We start from the raw sequence: 15,897 nt of genomic DNA on the forward strand, positions 1-15,897 counted from the left end.
GCAAAGTAATTGTTTACGTCCGTACAGAACTGACTTACATCCCCCACTCAGTGCAGCCTCATGATGGAAACCAATACGTGTGTCTCCGCATTACAAAAAATAAAGTGGCCTTCACCCTTATCGGCGCCTACATATCCCCATATAGTCGGTTCGACGGCGACCGATTGCGAGACATCCTGACGGCAACTACTGGACCCTGGATTATCACAGGAGATTTTAATGCTCATCACTTGGCTTGGGGAAGCTCCAGAATAGATTCCAGGGGCCGGAAACTTGTAGAATTTGCTTCCGACCATGAACTTAGCATTATGAACGATGGCAGTCCGACGTACTTGCGTGGTGCAAACTATAGCAGTTGCTTAGACTTGACCTTGGTGTCACGGCAACTTGGTCAAAATGTTCGATGGTTCTCTGACATCGAGACTCATGGTAGTGACCATATTCCCACCTACTTAATTATCAATGGATTTGGAAGCTTCTCCTCTTGTACTTCCCGACAAGCATATATAAGGTGGTCAACGTATAAGACAAAGGTGGAAGAGGCATGCAAAGAAGGTTTTACCGGCACCATTGAAAACCTTATTACAAGTGTACTGGAATCGTCTAAGTACACATTTACATCTGCGAAAAAACGTACGGATTTTGACATGGAACTTGAGCGACTTCGAACGATTCGCAGAAGAGCCGAGAGGCGATACAGGCGCACGAAGTCAATCCATGACCTTAGAGTCGCTCGACGTATACAGAAGAAAATCCAACGTCGTATGGACAGGTTGGAGGAACAACGGTGGAAGACGTTCTGCGAATCACTTGACCCCCGCAAGCCTCTGTCTATCATATGGAGGACGGTGCGCGGCCTTGGCTCGTCTCCACAGCAACGACACCCATTCTCAGCCCTAGCCTTCCATCAAGGCCGCTCACAGGTCGATATAGCCGAAGATTTCTGTGTGAAGATTGCGGGCAGTGTGGTCACCATCAATAGTGAAATTCTGGGTGAAGTTCCTGCGACACGCTTCCCAGAATTGAATGTGTCCTTCTCACTTGAGGAATTGGACGCTGCTCTGGCCTCATGCAGGCGCTCATCGTCGCCAGGACCAGATGGCATCACCTACGCTGCTTTATGCCACCTAGGTGAAGATGGCCGAAGCAGACTGCTGGAATGTTATAACCAGTCATGGAATGATGGCGTCGTTCCTGAGCGGTGGAAGTCCAGCCGCTTGATACCACTCCTGAAGCCTGGAAAGTCGCCACTTGACCTAGCGTCCTACCGACCCATTGCGCTGTCCAGCTGTGTTGGGAAGGTCATGGAAAGAATGATTCTCACCCGCCTAGAATGGTATCTTGAGCGCCACAACGTATACCCCGATGCCATGGCTGGTTTTAGAAGAGGCCGTTCCTCTATTGACAACGTCATCGACCTAGTCTCATCTGTACAACAGGAAAAACACCACAAGCGTATATCGGTTGCACTATTCCTCGACGTGAAAAGCGCCTATGATAATGTAACGCATGAAGCCATCCTTGATGCCCTGGAAAATAATGGAATAGGTGGACGCATGTTTCGGTGGATTCGGAGCTATCTATTCAAAAGATCCTTCTTTGTGCACAGTGCAGATGGCCGAACTGCTGACCATTACACTTACCGTGGCGTCCCTCAGGGTGGGGTTCTTAGCCCCACTTTGTTCAACCTTGCAATCCTTGGCCTTGCCGACGTTCTACCACATACAGTAAACCTTTCCATATATGCTGACGACATATGCATATGGGCCTCGGCAGTTACACGTCTCCAGGTGCGTGCACGGCTCCAAAAAGCCGTGACCCTAACATCATCGTACCTGCGTGCGCAAGGCCTCAGCATTTCGACCGAGAAGTGCGCCTTAGTCGCCTTTACCCACAAGCCCATGACCTGGTACCCCATTTCTATTGACCACCAACCAATTTCCTACGCAAAAACTCACCGATTCCTAGGCGTTATTATAGACAGAGACCTTTCATGGAGCCCCCACATCACATATTTGAAGAAGAGGCTTACTTCCATCTCCCATATACTAAGGTTTCTCGCCGGTAAAACGTGGGGCACATCCGTGGCATCTATGCTTCAACTATACAGGACGCTCTTCCTAGGATACTTGCGATACAGCACACCAGTGCTGTCCAATGCTAACAAAACTAACATCCATGTCCTACAGAGCATTCAAGGCCAAGCCCTTCGAACATGTCTGGGGCTACCTCGAAATGCTTCAACCGTGGCAACAATTGCCACCGCTAGAGACCACCCAATAAGGACCTATATAGATATTGACGCGCTCCGGGTGCATGTTCGCCATATATCCAGAGTCCCTGACCACCATCTCGCTCGATTGCCTGAGAAAAGACCCAGGGCCGCGTTCTCCAGATCAATTGTGGCTAACCGGCACTCTTTGTCTTTGAGGCACTCACCCGCAACAAGAACGCCATCCCCTATGTGGTGCTTGAAGAAGCCTCCTGTGTACCTTGCTGTTCCAGGAATAGTGAAGAAAGCTAGCCTGACCACCGCGGCTCTCAAGCAGATCACATTGGAACTTCTGCATTGTTCATACTCTAACCGCATTCATGTTTACACGGATGGTTCCGTCTCGGAAAATTCTACGGGCGCCGTTGTTCTACCATCTCAATCGGTCGTCATCAAGTTTAAGACATCACACGCAACGACATCTACAGGCTCTGAACTGGCCGCTCTTCGCGCTGCTGTCGAATACATTGAAAAAGAACCGCCCAACAAATGGGCAATATTTTGTGACTCGAAAGCAGCCCTCCAGAGCTTGAGAAGTTTACGACGTGGCAATTATGAACAGCTGGTGTCACAAATCCACGAAACCTGCCATTGCGCTTCTGAAAGAGGACATAATATCATATTTCAGTGGCTGCCGGGACATTGTGGCATCGTTGGTAATCACCTCGCCGATGACGCTGCCCGACGTGCCCAGGCTGGCTCACCGACACTCCTTATACCTTTATCCAGAGTCGACGCTGCAAGAGAGCTTCGCAGTCTCGCTCGTACAATCACGTTAGATTGCTGGCATACACCTCAGAACTCTAAGTGTCGTTTACACAGCCTCGACCCATCACTGAAACTTACATTACCAGCGAACCTTCCACGACGTGACGCAACACTGCTGTGTCGGCTGTGGGTAGGAGTAGCATTCACCAACTCCTACAGCTATCGCATTGGAATGGCGGATTCACCAATGTGCGCGAAGTGCAAGTGTGAAGAGACCATCAGTCACCTTCTGTGCCACTGTTCTCGCTTCGATAATCAACGCGAGACTCTCCAGTGTGCCTTAAATAGACTGGATGACAGGCCATTTACGGAAGCGAAGATCTTGGGGGCCTGGCCTCATAGTTCATTGGCCCAGAAAGCAGTTCGAGCGCTTTTTCGCTACCTGAGGGAAACAGACTTGAGTGCCAGACTGTAGACATCCTACACCTAAGTTCTCTCTCTCCCTCTTTCACTCCCCATTCCCCTCCCCACGTGTAGGGTAGCAAACTGGACTCAGTCTAGTTAACCTCCCTGCCTTTCTTTCTTCCCTTCTCTCTCTCTCTCTCTCTCTCTGCTTTTGGTATAAGAGTTCTCATTAAATCTCGTCAATTTTTTTTCTGTTCACGCCTTATTGTCTTTATACTTTGCCTTCATATATACTCACTTTACTTATGTCATTACTACGTAGGGAAATACATATGTCAGCTTTCGTCCATACAGCACATTCAGAACCAGGCCATTCGCATTATCACCAACAGTTCTTTTTACTCTAATACTGCTCCGCTCCTTCAGGCTGACTTCCTTCTTCCTATATCTGCCTTGTTTAAATTTCATTTACTTATCACTCTACTTAAATTACTTAACAAACAGCTCCCCTTTCGATTAATAGATTCTAGGTTGCTTACAAATCACAATAGCACTAGGTTTGCCCATAATCACAACTTCCTATTACCTAAATGCAACACGAATTATGGCAAAATGACTTCCTCCTTCTCAGCGATGCAGCTGTGGAATGACTTATCCCATGCTCTTAAATCATCATCATCCTTGCATGTATTAAAATATGAACTTAAAAATTTCATTTTGTACAACTAGTTGTCCTGATTAACTTACTTTGTATATAAAATGTGTGCTTCATTTACTATATCGGTTATAACAATTTAGATTCGAAATGTGCAAGTTTTCTTTCTTTCATCTATGACACCTTGTATGAAAATCGAATGTATTCCTTTTCACTACTTTGTTCACTTTTTATTTACTTATATATTGCATACTTTTACACTGCTGTATTAATTAATCATTTTGTACCTATCTTGTTAACCGAGGGTCCCGCTGCAGTCGTTTGACTTTGGGACCCTCGCCTGTATACTATTAACAACCAACTATGTATCTTGAAAGAATAATAAACTGAAACTGAAACTGAAACTGAAAACTCACAAAAAAAAGAAAGATTCGGTAGAGGCACTTAAGGTTGGCTAGGTGTGGGACTGTGAAAGCATTATAGTCACTTTAGTTCAATGTCCTGGATGATGATGATGATGATGATGATGATGATGATGTGACAAACAAGGCCCCGCCTTTAGTCAGCCAGATGGCTGCCACGTGACCGTGACGTATGCATTGACGCACGCACTAGGCACACCTTTAGTAAGACAGAACCGTTGAGCCACCGTGGCGGCCGGGATGCTTGCTCGTCTCGCACCCAGACGAATATGTACCAAATTTTCTTTTCGGAACCGCTCATTTACTCTGTTTACAGGGACCACCCTGAGAAATTTCACGGCAATCCCAGTACTTTTTTTTTTTACTGTTTGCGCCGTTGGTCATTTTTGGTACCATCACTCGGTCACGCCGACGATGACAACGCTGGATTTTCGTGTAATGGGGCATATAATGCTTCGCATTAATATAGAAGTTTGCTTCAACCTAAATACGCAGGCAACAGTCCATTACACACGTCTATTCAAAGCTGATAAACGAGGTGGTTGTACAACTACAGCAGTACTATAGTACCACCCCACTTAACTACTTAGGGGACAATTATTTAAGCTTATAAAATGATGTACTCCAACCACCTTAGACTAAATTCAGTCGCTATTACGGAATACCCTGCGGCCAGTACACACGTAATTGCCTTATGCCGCGTAAACAATTACTGATTTACTTTAAAAATAAAACAAACCAGTACAACATGATTTTTTACAGCTTTTCTTAAAAATTATATTCAAATCAGGTAAATAATAGGGTTCGACTTGCGGGCAAACAGGGTATCTTCTTCACGCTCACGTAATGCCAGCTCTTGATGAACTGTCTGTTTTAGCTTACAAAGTGCAATTGCGTTTACATCAGTTCTCTCTTTGTCACTGTTTTCTGCACGCTTCTCTCGCCTTTTCCTTTTCGAAAGTAGACAGCACTTGGTGCACAAAGTAGCCTTCTTGATAAAAATCAGCAACGAAGCATTCAAGTACGAAAAAGCGACAGAAGGTAAGAGTACTCAAATTCTGAAAAGGAAATGTAATTATGACTTTTTTATTAAGCAGCCAGTGTGAACTTGAAACCTCTCGACCTCCAAGGCCATTCATTGTGCGTCGACATAGTATATGCCATTAAATATTGATGCTTATCAACTTTATCGCAATAAATTTCGTGTTGTGGGACCAGCGCGCCAGCATGACGAAAATTAATCGTTTGGTAGCGCAGGCAACCTGCACCTAAGCGGACTGTGCTGCAGCTGAAAATGACTTATCAACTTTCTTTATTTTCTTAAATAAACCGGCACAGGCATCTCATTGCCAATTAGAACTCTTTTACTATTCGTTGCCGCTTTGCACATCGACTTTAAGCTACCATCGACGGGCTTACTAAAGTATTTCTATTTAGAACTGCGTGAAGCAAGGCTAAACCCTCGAGATCAGCTAGCGGTTTTCAGTATATTGTCACAAATCTTCTGACATTTAAACACAGTCGCACGATATGAGCGGACCTATCAGAGGTGGAACCCTTTTTGTTAAAAACGAAGAATTTCCAACAATATGTCGGGCACGCGGCACGATGTTCTTTAGAGCGCATGCGTTATCGCGATTAAGTGCAGTGTAAAATTTCGTCTTTAATGCCTACGCTGCGAACGCCCGCCCTAGACGTAGAGAAACGTTCACCGTTAGAGTACCACTGCAGCTTGCGCAACAAGCACTCCAAGAGGTGCCGTACTTCAAGGGCTTCAATTAATTATGATCATTTCAGGTGTATTTAGATGGTGCTGGCACATTTCTGAACAATTCTTATTTTTTGTTGCGTTAAATGAAGCTTCATGCCCTCTAAACAGTAGAAAATAAAAGTTCTGGAAAGCACAAGGGCGCTTATTTTTTCTAAGACCTTAGTTTAGGCTTTGATAACTCGGAAGTGCATGTGTTATTGCGTCGTTAAACACCCACGCTTCCAGTCCCTGCGATCGCCCAGGCAGCCACGTGCGAGCGCAGCCCTAAAGATTGACGCACAACACTCGTTTCACTAGCAGCGTCACCATACCTAGGTTTATTGTTGCACGACGGCCGCAGATTTTGCTCAGCGTCATGACCTTACTATAAATGTTATGACGTCAAGTTTCGCTATTTGGCTTTCCCTTTAGTATACTAGTGTAACATTAACGCGTCTTGCAGGCCTTCCCCAAGCTTAAAACTTGCTAAGTGTCGTCCTTTTAGGTGCGAGAAGCCAGAAGAAGCCTGTGATTGTGTTTCAATAAAGTGTAAAGTATGTTTTAGCCCTCCTCTAACGCGTATCTATGCACAAAAATGTCATTACGTACCACGTCCCAGACCGCAAATGAAGAGAATCAAACCAGCTATCTCAGACTCAGCAGTAGAACACCTTATACACACTGGACCCCCGCAGAGTATTAAGCCGCAAATGTTTTGCGCAGACGAATTTGCACGATGGTCATAAATTAAGCGATCGTCTCAGTAGAGACAAATTGACTGTTTAATAACCTCGGGTTAATATTCTTTCAGTGAACTTGGGACGCCCAAAATTGCGCACTCTATATATGATGCCAAAACAGAAAGCGTCGATAATGCCTGCGGGGAGCGCGCATTTCGTGCGAATTACTGCTGCAGCGCCATCTACGCCTCTTATGAAGAAGAATCAATTCCTGCTTTCTCCACCAGGTGCCGGTGTCGGCGCTATCAATACGGCGCGGGAACAGCAGACGCTTCAAGTGCAGTTGCGAGGCGCTCGAAAACATTCTCCCGGGACCCCTTGTACATGATATTGCAGCTTGTATTCAATTCCTTTGAAAAATAAACTCTAAAGCGATTACGTAAAATACTCATAGTGGGCGCGAAATGAGCTTAGTTCATGCGAAGCTATATGAAAGTTATTTAATTATGACCTTGTCCTCCACTTTCGAAAGCCTTCACAGTAATCAAATCTAGACCACTGTGTCGTCACACACGACGAAAAGCACCCAATTTCATGATCAGTTTATTTATTTCCTAAGTGGTATACATAAAGTATACAGAAAGAGGTCCCAGAGCATGTAGCTGAAAGGGGACCATTAAACGCATTTTGAATACTCCGATATGACGTAGAAATTTGGGATTCAGAGTGAGCATACCACCCCACCAAACGATGTTAAATCTGCATCTCTGTTTTGAGGCAAAGAAAAGTTTTTTTTTACAAGAATTAGTAGACGGTAATTTTGTCAACACACACGGAGACGCTGCTTCCGGCACAATATCGTGGTATGCAAACAATAATGTGGCTTTTTCGCGTTCGTTATCGCGTTCGATAGGTAATTGCAAATGACTGGAAAAATTATGTCCCTGGGCTGTCTTGAGGTTTCATGAGAACATAAGGCAGTGTAAGGTTTCCTAACTTTTGTTCCAGACACGGAAAGAAAAACAGTGTATTTATGCTTCTATGCTTTCTGAAGAATAGGACGGAATATTTCGCTTTCCAACATCAGTAAGTGAATCATCATGCCTTTTCTTGTTACTTGCTCGGTAAAGCTCGGCGGAGTCACATGTGGACATATTTACGGTTTGAGTGCATGCGACAATTTCTGGTAAATTCACGTGACAAAAATCATTGTGTTAAGCTCACTGACAGTGAACCGGTTAGGCTAGAATGTATTTGTAGAATGTATGCGAAATTTAATACTGAAAGCGCAGCGAGGAAAGATGGACACGCGCCCAATAAATTTGATTTGATTACCTGAAACCGGGCATAGGAGTCACGGCAATATGCAAATGCTAGAAAGCTGTAAAAGTATAGGAGTGGTAGAAAACACGGACGTACAGAAATTGGAAGGGAGACCTTGAAAAGGCACACGCGCGCATGAAACACCAGTGGTAGGCAGAAACAAACGGTAAAGCCTTGAGAGTTGAGACTTCAAACATAGCGCGCCATTCTAATAAGACTTTGTCGTAGTTACAATAAAACATAACAAGACAAAGGTTTGCAGTAAGATGGAGGCTTGATGAATAGTGTTCGGAAAACTATACCTTCCAAATATTAAAGCTTGAACTTCCACATACACTTCATGAACCTAATGTTACCTCAGAGCGATTGCGCCTTGTTTCACAACAGCATGTGGTTTTTGTATGTGTTGTGTATGTTTTATTGTACTCTTAATACTACGTTCTTCTGTAGCAGCCTATACTAGAAAAAAATATTAAATTTGTATTTTTATTTGTGTAATTTTTTATCACTACCTTCCCAAACTTCTCTTCAATATTCCTTCTTGAATTTTCAGTCTCGTTTTGCTTCTCGATGTAATTAAGACTATATTGTAACATCCATGATATTTTAAATCCTGACACTTTGTCGCCTTGTTGTTGCTGAAAGGCGGGGCCAGTCGCACTGATTTTAAATCGCAGCGTCTTTAGCCCCATTTAACACCACAGTTGTTTAGGTTTCTATGCCTAAACCAGGGTCGGAGTGTTTAAACAATTGTGACGAAATAAATTAGAACTCCGACTCAAACAAGCGTTTCTCTAGAGCCATTGACTCGACAAGGATACTTAGTCGGGACCCTGCTTCCAGGGACGTCTCTTGCACGACTGCTGTTGATCGTATAAGAAAAGATGACGCTCAGGATGCAAGCCTCACCTTCGACGATGAGGCCATCGGACCGGGAACACTGCAGCGTCCCATTTACAACTCTCCACGAGTACGTGAGGCACACTCCGTCTGCAGATTGTATACAAAGAAATGGTAAATATGTCGTCACGAAAGAGAATATTAAACGCACATTTACTAGGTAGAAGAGTTATATAATGTTACAATTCAGGCTCACGCACTCAGCAAGGAACGGGAATACTGGGCAATGCCACAAATGTGGGAATTACTGGATGCTGTATATTTTATGCGACATCCCATACACACAACAATATACAGGGTGTCCCACTAACTTTAGCCCGACTTTAAAAATATGCCGATGCCCTCTGAGACCACGCGACCAAATGTATGTTGCTGATTATTGTATGGAGTAAGTACCACTATTTTCTGTATTTGCACGATTACTCAAGATTAATTAAGCAACTGCGGAAGCAACGAAGTTAGGCATGAAATTCCAATTAGAAAGTTGTAGAGTGCTTTGCAAAGCGTCCTATTAGACAGTTTTTAACTTTCTATCTATTACGCATTAGTGTCTTTCCGCTTACTTCAGATGCCCGCAAAATGAAAAAAATACCACGTGACATGGCTGCTTGCGCGCCATGATTGCATTGGTCCCAAGCGTTCCGAGCACAAACGAATACAGCATGTAGCCGGATGTGCTGCCGCTGGGCCTGCTGATCACTATCATGAATCACCGCGAGGGAAGCCCATCGGTGACGTAAATCGCACAGCCAACGCCTGCGGCACTGCCCTGTCGCCTCTTAAGCGGCAGCACACCCTGCTGGATGCTATGTTCGTTTGTACGAAAAACGTTTGGGAGCGCTGCAATCCCGACGCAAAAGAGGGCACGTCACGTGGTATATTTTTTTTTTATTTCGTGGGCATCTGAAATAAGCAGAAAAACACTAATGCCTAATACATAAAAAGTTAGAACTGTTTTATCGGACGTTTTACAAATTGCTCTACAACATTCTAAATTGAATTGTTTGCCTTACTTCGTTGCTTTAGAAGTTGGTTAATTAATCTCGACTAATTATGGAATTAAGCAGAATACAAAAATATAGTGTGACATACTACACGCAATAGTCAGCAACATGCATTTGGTCGTGTCGTCTTAGAGTGCATCGGCATATATTTTAACTCTTGCTTAAGTTAGCTGGGCCACCCTGTAAATTGTATATTGTATACTGGACTCTGTGTATTTTACCTAGCTTGCTCATCTTTGATACGTCTGTACATTGTTATTATTAACCGAAGGTCCCGTTGTAGTCTTTCACTTTGGGACTCTCGTCTGTATATTATCTCTAACCCATTCATTGTATTTAAGGACTAATAAACTGAAACTGAAATTGAAAAAAAGAGATATGCGCATAATATTACATTCTGTTATTATGTCGAGAAGCTAAAAAAAAAAAAAACAAAATAAGAACGCAATACAGAGAAAAGTGAATCGTCAGCCAATTTTATAATATACAGAAGGGAAAGCGCGAAGTGTATGTAAACTGTTAAGATATGCTGCTACCTTCCCAAAAACATTGCTTTGTCTGACTACGGAAAATCGTTACGTCAATATTTCGGCAATACCTTCACTCTTAAAATCAGCTTTCTTTACCTGCACAAACTTTCTGTAGTATCTTTTTTGACGGTACCCGCTTTTGTGCTGTTTTTAATCCCCCTTAATTAATTTCGCAATTACAACTTGCAACCTGAGAAATGTTCTTAAGAGCACAGCCATTGAGCGACACGTGTGACATTCAGCGAGATCTGATAATACAGAGGGCCTTGGCACGTACCCCAGCAAGGCCTAGTCTGAACCATTTCCAATGGGCAGTAGCGGCTCTCGCCAGTCCTTGAAGGAGTCATGACAGCTCGAGAGCGTGATGTCTGACCAACTGAAAAGAGAACATGACAACATAACTGTTGTGTCATCTGAATGGCGAGGGAATAACGCGAGGCGTCAAATACATTGGCGACTACCACAAAGGTGTTCGTCAAGTTGAATTGACATTGGTTTCAGGCTTTGGTACTTAGGCTTTTATGTTGTATACTTTGTTCTACAGTATATTTTACTGCAACATCTCTGTCGCTTCTATCTGTTAGTCCTGTTATTTTGTTTATTCTCAATTGCTTCTGGACAGATATGCTTCCCAACGAAAAGTTATACATTTACGATTCCCGTGACCTTATTATTTCTTTGTTGCCTTCCCATCTGCAATAAATTACCACTAGTACAACAAATAATAGAGTGCGACTATTCAATATATTTCTACAGCATCAAATGCCAACTGCGTCATCTACAGCACGGTCTGTAAATAATGATCATAGCGTAAATATGAGCTTTTAAAACCTCTTAAAGCTGCTGATTGCTTCTTCCTTCTCTAACGGTTTTGAAACACAACTAAATGTAGTCCCGTTTATGGGTGAGAACGTTGTTCAATGTACAAGACAACCATTGATAACCAATAGCAAAGTGTTGATTTTAGAAAGGTGCGTCTTTGTTTTCTCTGAGAAAAGTTACTTGCGAGAAATTAATGTGTGCTGCGATAAAGTATTAGCAGTGGTATTACATTTTTCTTTTTTTGTTCTTGCAAGTAGGAGTAGACAGCGCCACCCTGAATATTACTATCAAAAGCCTAATGTCGACAGAACTGCGTACATTGAAGTATAATACGTTGTTTCTTGTACAAGATGCAGCAGCAAGCAAGCCCAACGTGTCACAGTTTTCGTTTTCTCAAAATTTCAAACATGTCAGACTTAGAAAACAGGTGATTTTTTCCCCGCAATATAACTATTTACGCAGTGGTGCACCCTTTACAGGAGAAAACTATAAAAGACTCGGAGGCTGGCTGTTGGGGTCTGCGTACTTTTCACATTAAACTGTCGTTAACAAACGGGAGTGCTTGCTCGAATAATTGAATGAGTGAATACCCGAAGGCTCTGCACTCATACCGCGCAATATAAGTGAGCGCGGTTAGATGTAAACATAAGCAGTTGTCCCGCAGTTTATTTGCTTGAGCTGAAATCAGTTAATGATAAGCTTCACGCTACTGAAGATAATGAGGCAAAATCCCAGACCGCTTCGATAACTTCCCTAATGAGTTCGTCTTCTTGTAAAATGATATTTCTGGATCGCATAATTTCGAACGTTGTCTACATGTTCTGTAAGTTCTGCGTGTTTCGATATATCCGGTAAGCTGCTAAACCGATTCTTTGGCCAGTGAGATCTGACCGCGCCACATTGAGTTTCGGCATTTATCCCGTGCTTTTCATGTTCCGAAAATTATTGCTGCCTACTACAAGTTTCATCGAAATGCTATATAACGAAACGAAGTAAACTATATTGGAATAACTAAGTTAGACATCTCAAATTTAGACTTGTCAGACAAATTGAATAATATTGATAAGTCAAAATTAACTTAAAATCTGGTGTTTCACGCTCCAAAACCGCAGTCTGAGTGTGAGGTACGCTAAAGCGGGGAACTATGGAATTATATTGACCACTTGCGGTACATTAACGGGCCTGCAACACATCGCACACGAGCGTTTTTGCATTCCGCCTTCATTGGAATGCGCCCGCCGACAGGATCGAACACACGACGTCATGCTCAGCAGCACAATACCAGAGCCACTGAGCTACCGTGGTGGATTAATGATAAGTTTGTGTATGCAGCCATGTTGTGAGACAGCGCCACCTATCTTAATCAATTTCTCAAGCAGCTAAGCAATGGTATATTTTTTTCCTACCTTTGTCAGTGGTCCGTAAGGTCAAACTTGTACACGCCAAGACATACGAGAAGTTGACGCCACAGCATGTAATTTGTACACTTGTTCTACAAAGTCAAGGCAATCAAGCACTCACGGATTTCGCCAGTATCGCAGTTTCTGTTGCACGGTGACCAGTCGGACCAAGGAAACAAAGAACAACCTTGCGGGCACGGGACGTAGCACTGTTCTTCTGTCTGCAACAAAAAATGAAGCATTAAAAATTATTCTCGCGGCTACCTGTGCGATATTCAATTAATTGATGCAAGATCTTAACATGTGCCTGCGGCGCACAGTAAAGTAGCATAATCCAAAGAACTCTTTTATGACACGTCTCTAACCAGACGCTGCCATTTTAAGGCAGAAAATCTGCGCCTGGCCTAAACTATGAGCCTATAGGCTCCTACTATGCCTATACTGTGCATTATGGTCTGTTTTTCATTCTCCAATATATTTTATAGTGTGCTGATTGAGTGTCTACCGCCAACACTTCAGAACTATTCCATTGCATAGCCCACATTATACTTGAAGTTGTGAAGCCTCTCAGATTGACGTTGAAACCCTCGTATTAGGGTGAATGTCTAACAAGCTATCTCTTAACATCTTTGGCGATTACTTGCTTCATGATTGTAGAAACAAATATCAACTTTGGGATCCGACTACGAGTCCAATAATGCGGTCACAATAAAGAAAGTTTCCCTCAATAGCGTTAACGTTGCTAGCGCAGACCTAATCCTTTTGCACCGTTTTTACTACACTTAGAGGGACTGACAACCGATTTTTAAGTACCTAGTTCTTTATTGCGCAACGGAAAGCTCGTTCTCGATAGTGTTTATATTTGCAGCGGTTACTTCCAAAAGCACGAGGATATTTAGTAAACAGAATTTTTCGATCTGAGAAGTTCATAAAAAAGTAAACGTCCCTCCTCTAGCAACGCTGAGAAGTGAGAGTGTTGTCGATAGCCCGCCTCGCACATTGTGAAAGCCGCCCCCGTTTCGCTTTCACAGGAGTGAGTATAACTGTGGTTAAGAATTTTGACCTTTTCAACCACTTTTGAAAATACATTGCTGGTGCATTAAGTTCGCATTGTTGTACAGCAATTTTTTGTATCTGTGCCCCTTTTTCTCTCCGAAGTACTTGACTACGTCGTGGCTGGCTGGTCCCCATCGTCGTTGTTCTGTTGATAGACGAGCCAAACCAAGTAATCGAAAATGAAGGCGAAGGCAGCGCTACTTTTATGCTCACTACAAACGAAGGCTCATCTGCACATTGCAAGTCAGGCAAAACGTATGATCACCAAAAGTATATTGCACTTCAATACTAATAAAAAAACCAAGAACCGCGTACACTAGTAGGAGGTCACGTAGTGTACCTCTTATGCAGCTTCGTGTTTTTTGCCGCCTGGGGCGCCAAAGGCAATATTTCGCGATATTTAGTGACGAATTAAAGATCTAAATCCACGTTCAAAGAGAAAAACAAGGCTCGTTTTAGCCACTACAATCGATAGGGAATCATTCCATCAATGGGGTTATACCGATTCATGTTCCGAGTGGTTGTCTGTCCCTTTAAATGTTTGCCGCCTTCAGGCAAGAGAAGAATGCACTGTAGTTTTGTTACCTGAACATCATTTCCAACGACGAGCCAGTCGAGGCCGAGAAGGCCTCCTGCATAGGAGGTGAAGTTGGCAAGGTGGCAGAAGCTGTTGTCGACCAACACACCATCAGATCGACGACATGTTACATCACGTTTGCGGACGCCGAAGCCACAGTCTGCTCCCTGTGTAGAAGGAGAGGCCGACAGAGAACAGCTGTACACGGACTTTCGTGTACACTATGGCAAACTTTCGAGACAGTATGGTAGGCTTATCCTATACAAGAGTTATGTTTTGCTGTTGCGCATTTTCGCTGGTCATAATTCAGTCGAGATTTTTAAAAACTTGTAATGGTCAGGTTGCATCAGAAATTCGGCAAGCATATTCTCGTAAAACAGTTATCTGTCAGTATATTTTGCAAAAAATCACTATACATACGAGAGCGGCATAACATGCTTGTGGGCAGTTGCACATGCAGTGACAGGAGGGCGGGCAAAATGTAAACATTTTATTCCAATCCTATTCTTTTTTACACTTCCCCAGTGGCCTTAGCAGCGCTCTGCTTACGTTATCATCGAAGTTGGTCGGTCGTTTACGGTGGATGATTAAAACGAATAAAACTGAGTGAGAGCATTCAATATATTATACTGACTCTGTATCGTTTCAGTTGCACTTCTTACACTTGTATTATTCACATTTTGCTGTAAACATCGCAAAATAAACTCCACTGGATTCAATTACCACTTACTGTCATGGCAAAGGGGCTTGCTTTAACAAATTTTACCTAACCACTGAACTTGTTTCTAAAGCACATGAATCCTTGGCAATGGAACATAACTGATAACTTAATAAATGTATCAATTGGATATTTGGTACAGAAAGAACGTCACTTACATGAAGTTCACATTGAGACCATCCACCTGATGACCAGTAGTAACAGGGAGTGAAAGCACAAGGCTTTCTTTGGGTGAGACTTCTTGCACAGGGTCTTCCACTGTCAGTAGCATTTTGAATCACCTCACGGTGTCTGACCTGCTCTCCTGGAATGAGAACTATGTATCACAACACAGACAATGGAATTCATGAGAATATTATACGGGAACCTGCAATTTATAATGTTCCTGAAGTGTTTACTTGAAGCAATTGCGAATAATAAAAATGAACTTAAGAAGAGTGTGGCAGAATGCAAAGTTATAAAGTATACCAAAGAATACCGGCACAGTTGTAGAATTGAGTTGTAATGCAGTAGCTGTCAGAGTCATGGTGAACTGAAATACTCGGACCTGTAGCCAACTTTCGTCACCTACATGTACAAATTCATAGGTTCATTCCTCAAGAGCTGGTGTTCAGGCCTTAAACTAATGTTCCAAGTTTGAAGTTCATCTCAGTGATGGTTGAAATACATTTACTA

General features: G+C 43.1%; 1 protein-coding gene across 6 annotated transcripts in view; it reads right to left on the reverse strand.

The window, feature by feature from the left end:
- Positions 1–15,897, reverse strand: part of LOC126531446 (thrombospondin type-1 domain-containing protein 7B-like) — an 834,929-nt gene that overhangs the window by 163,903 nt on the left and 655,129 nt on the right. For 5 of the 6 annotated variants that reach the window (XM_072288436.1, XM_055071177.2, XM_055071178.2 and 2 more), the window contains 5 exons: positions 15,381–15,538; positions 14,513–14,671; positions 12,993–13,092; positions 10,927–11,025; positions 9,125–9,205 (listed from right to left, as the gene is read on the reverse strand). In XM_072288436.1, the coding sequence (XP_072144537.1) occupies positions 9,125–9,205; positions 10,927–11,025; positions 12,993–13,092; positions 14,513–14,671; positions 15,381–15,538 (597 nt within the window). The remainder of the gene's footprint in view (positions 1–9,124; positions 9,206–10,926; positions 11,026–12,992; positions 13,093–14,512; positions 14,672–15,380; positions 15,539–15,897) is intronic. The other variant, XM_055071176.2, reaches the window with a different exon arrangement.

This window comes from Dermacentor andersoni, chromosome 5, assembly GCF_023375885.2.
Source record: "Dermacentor andersoni chromosome 5, qqDerAnde1_hic_scaffold, whole genome shotgun sequence".
Lineage (NCBI taxonomy): Eukaryota > Metazoa > Arthropoda > Arachnida > Ixodida > Ixodidae > Dermacentor > Dermacentor andersoni.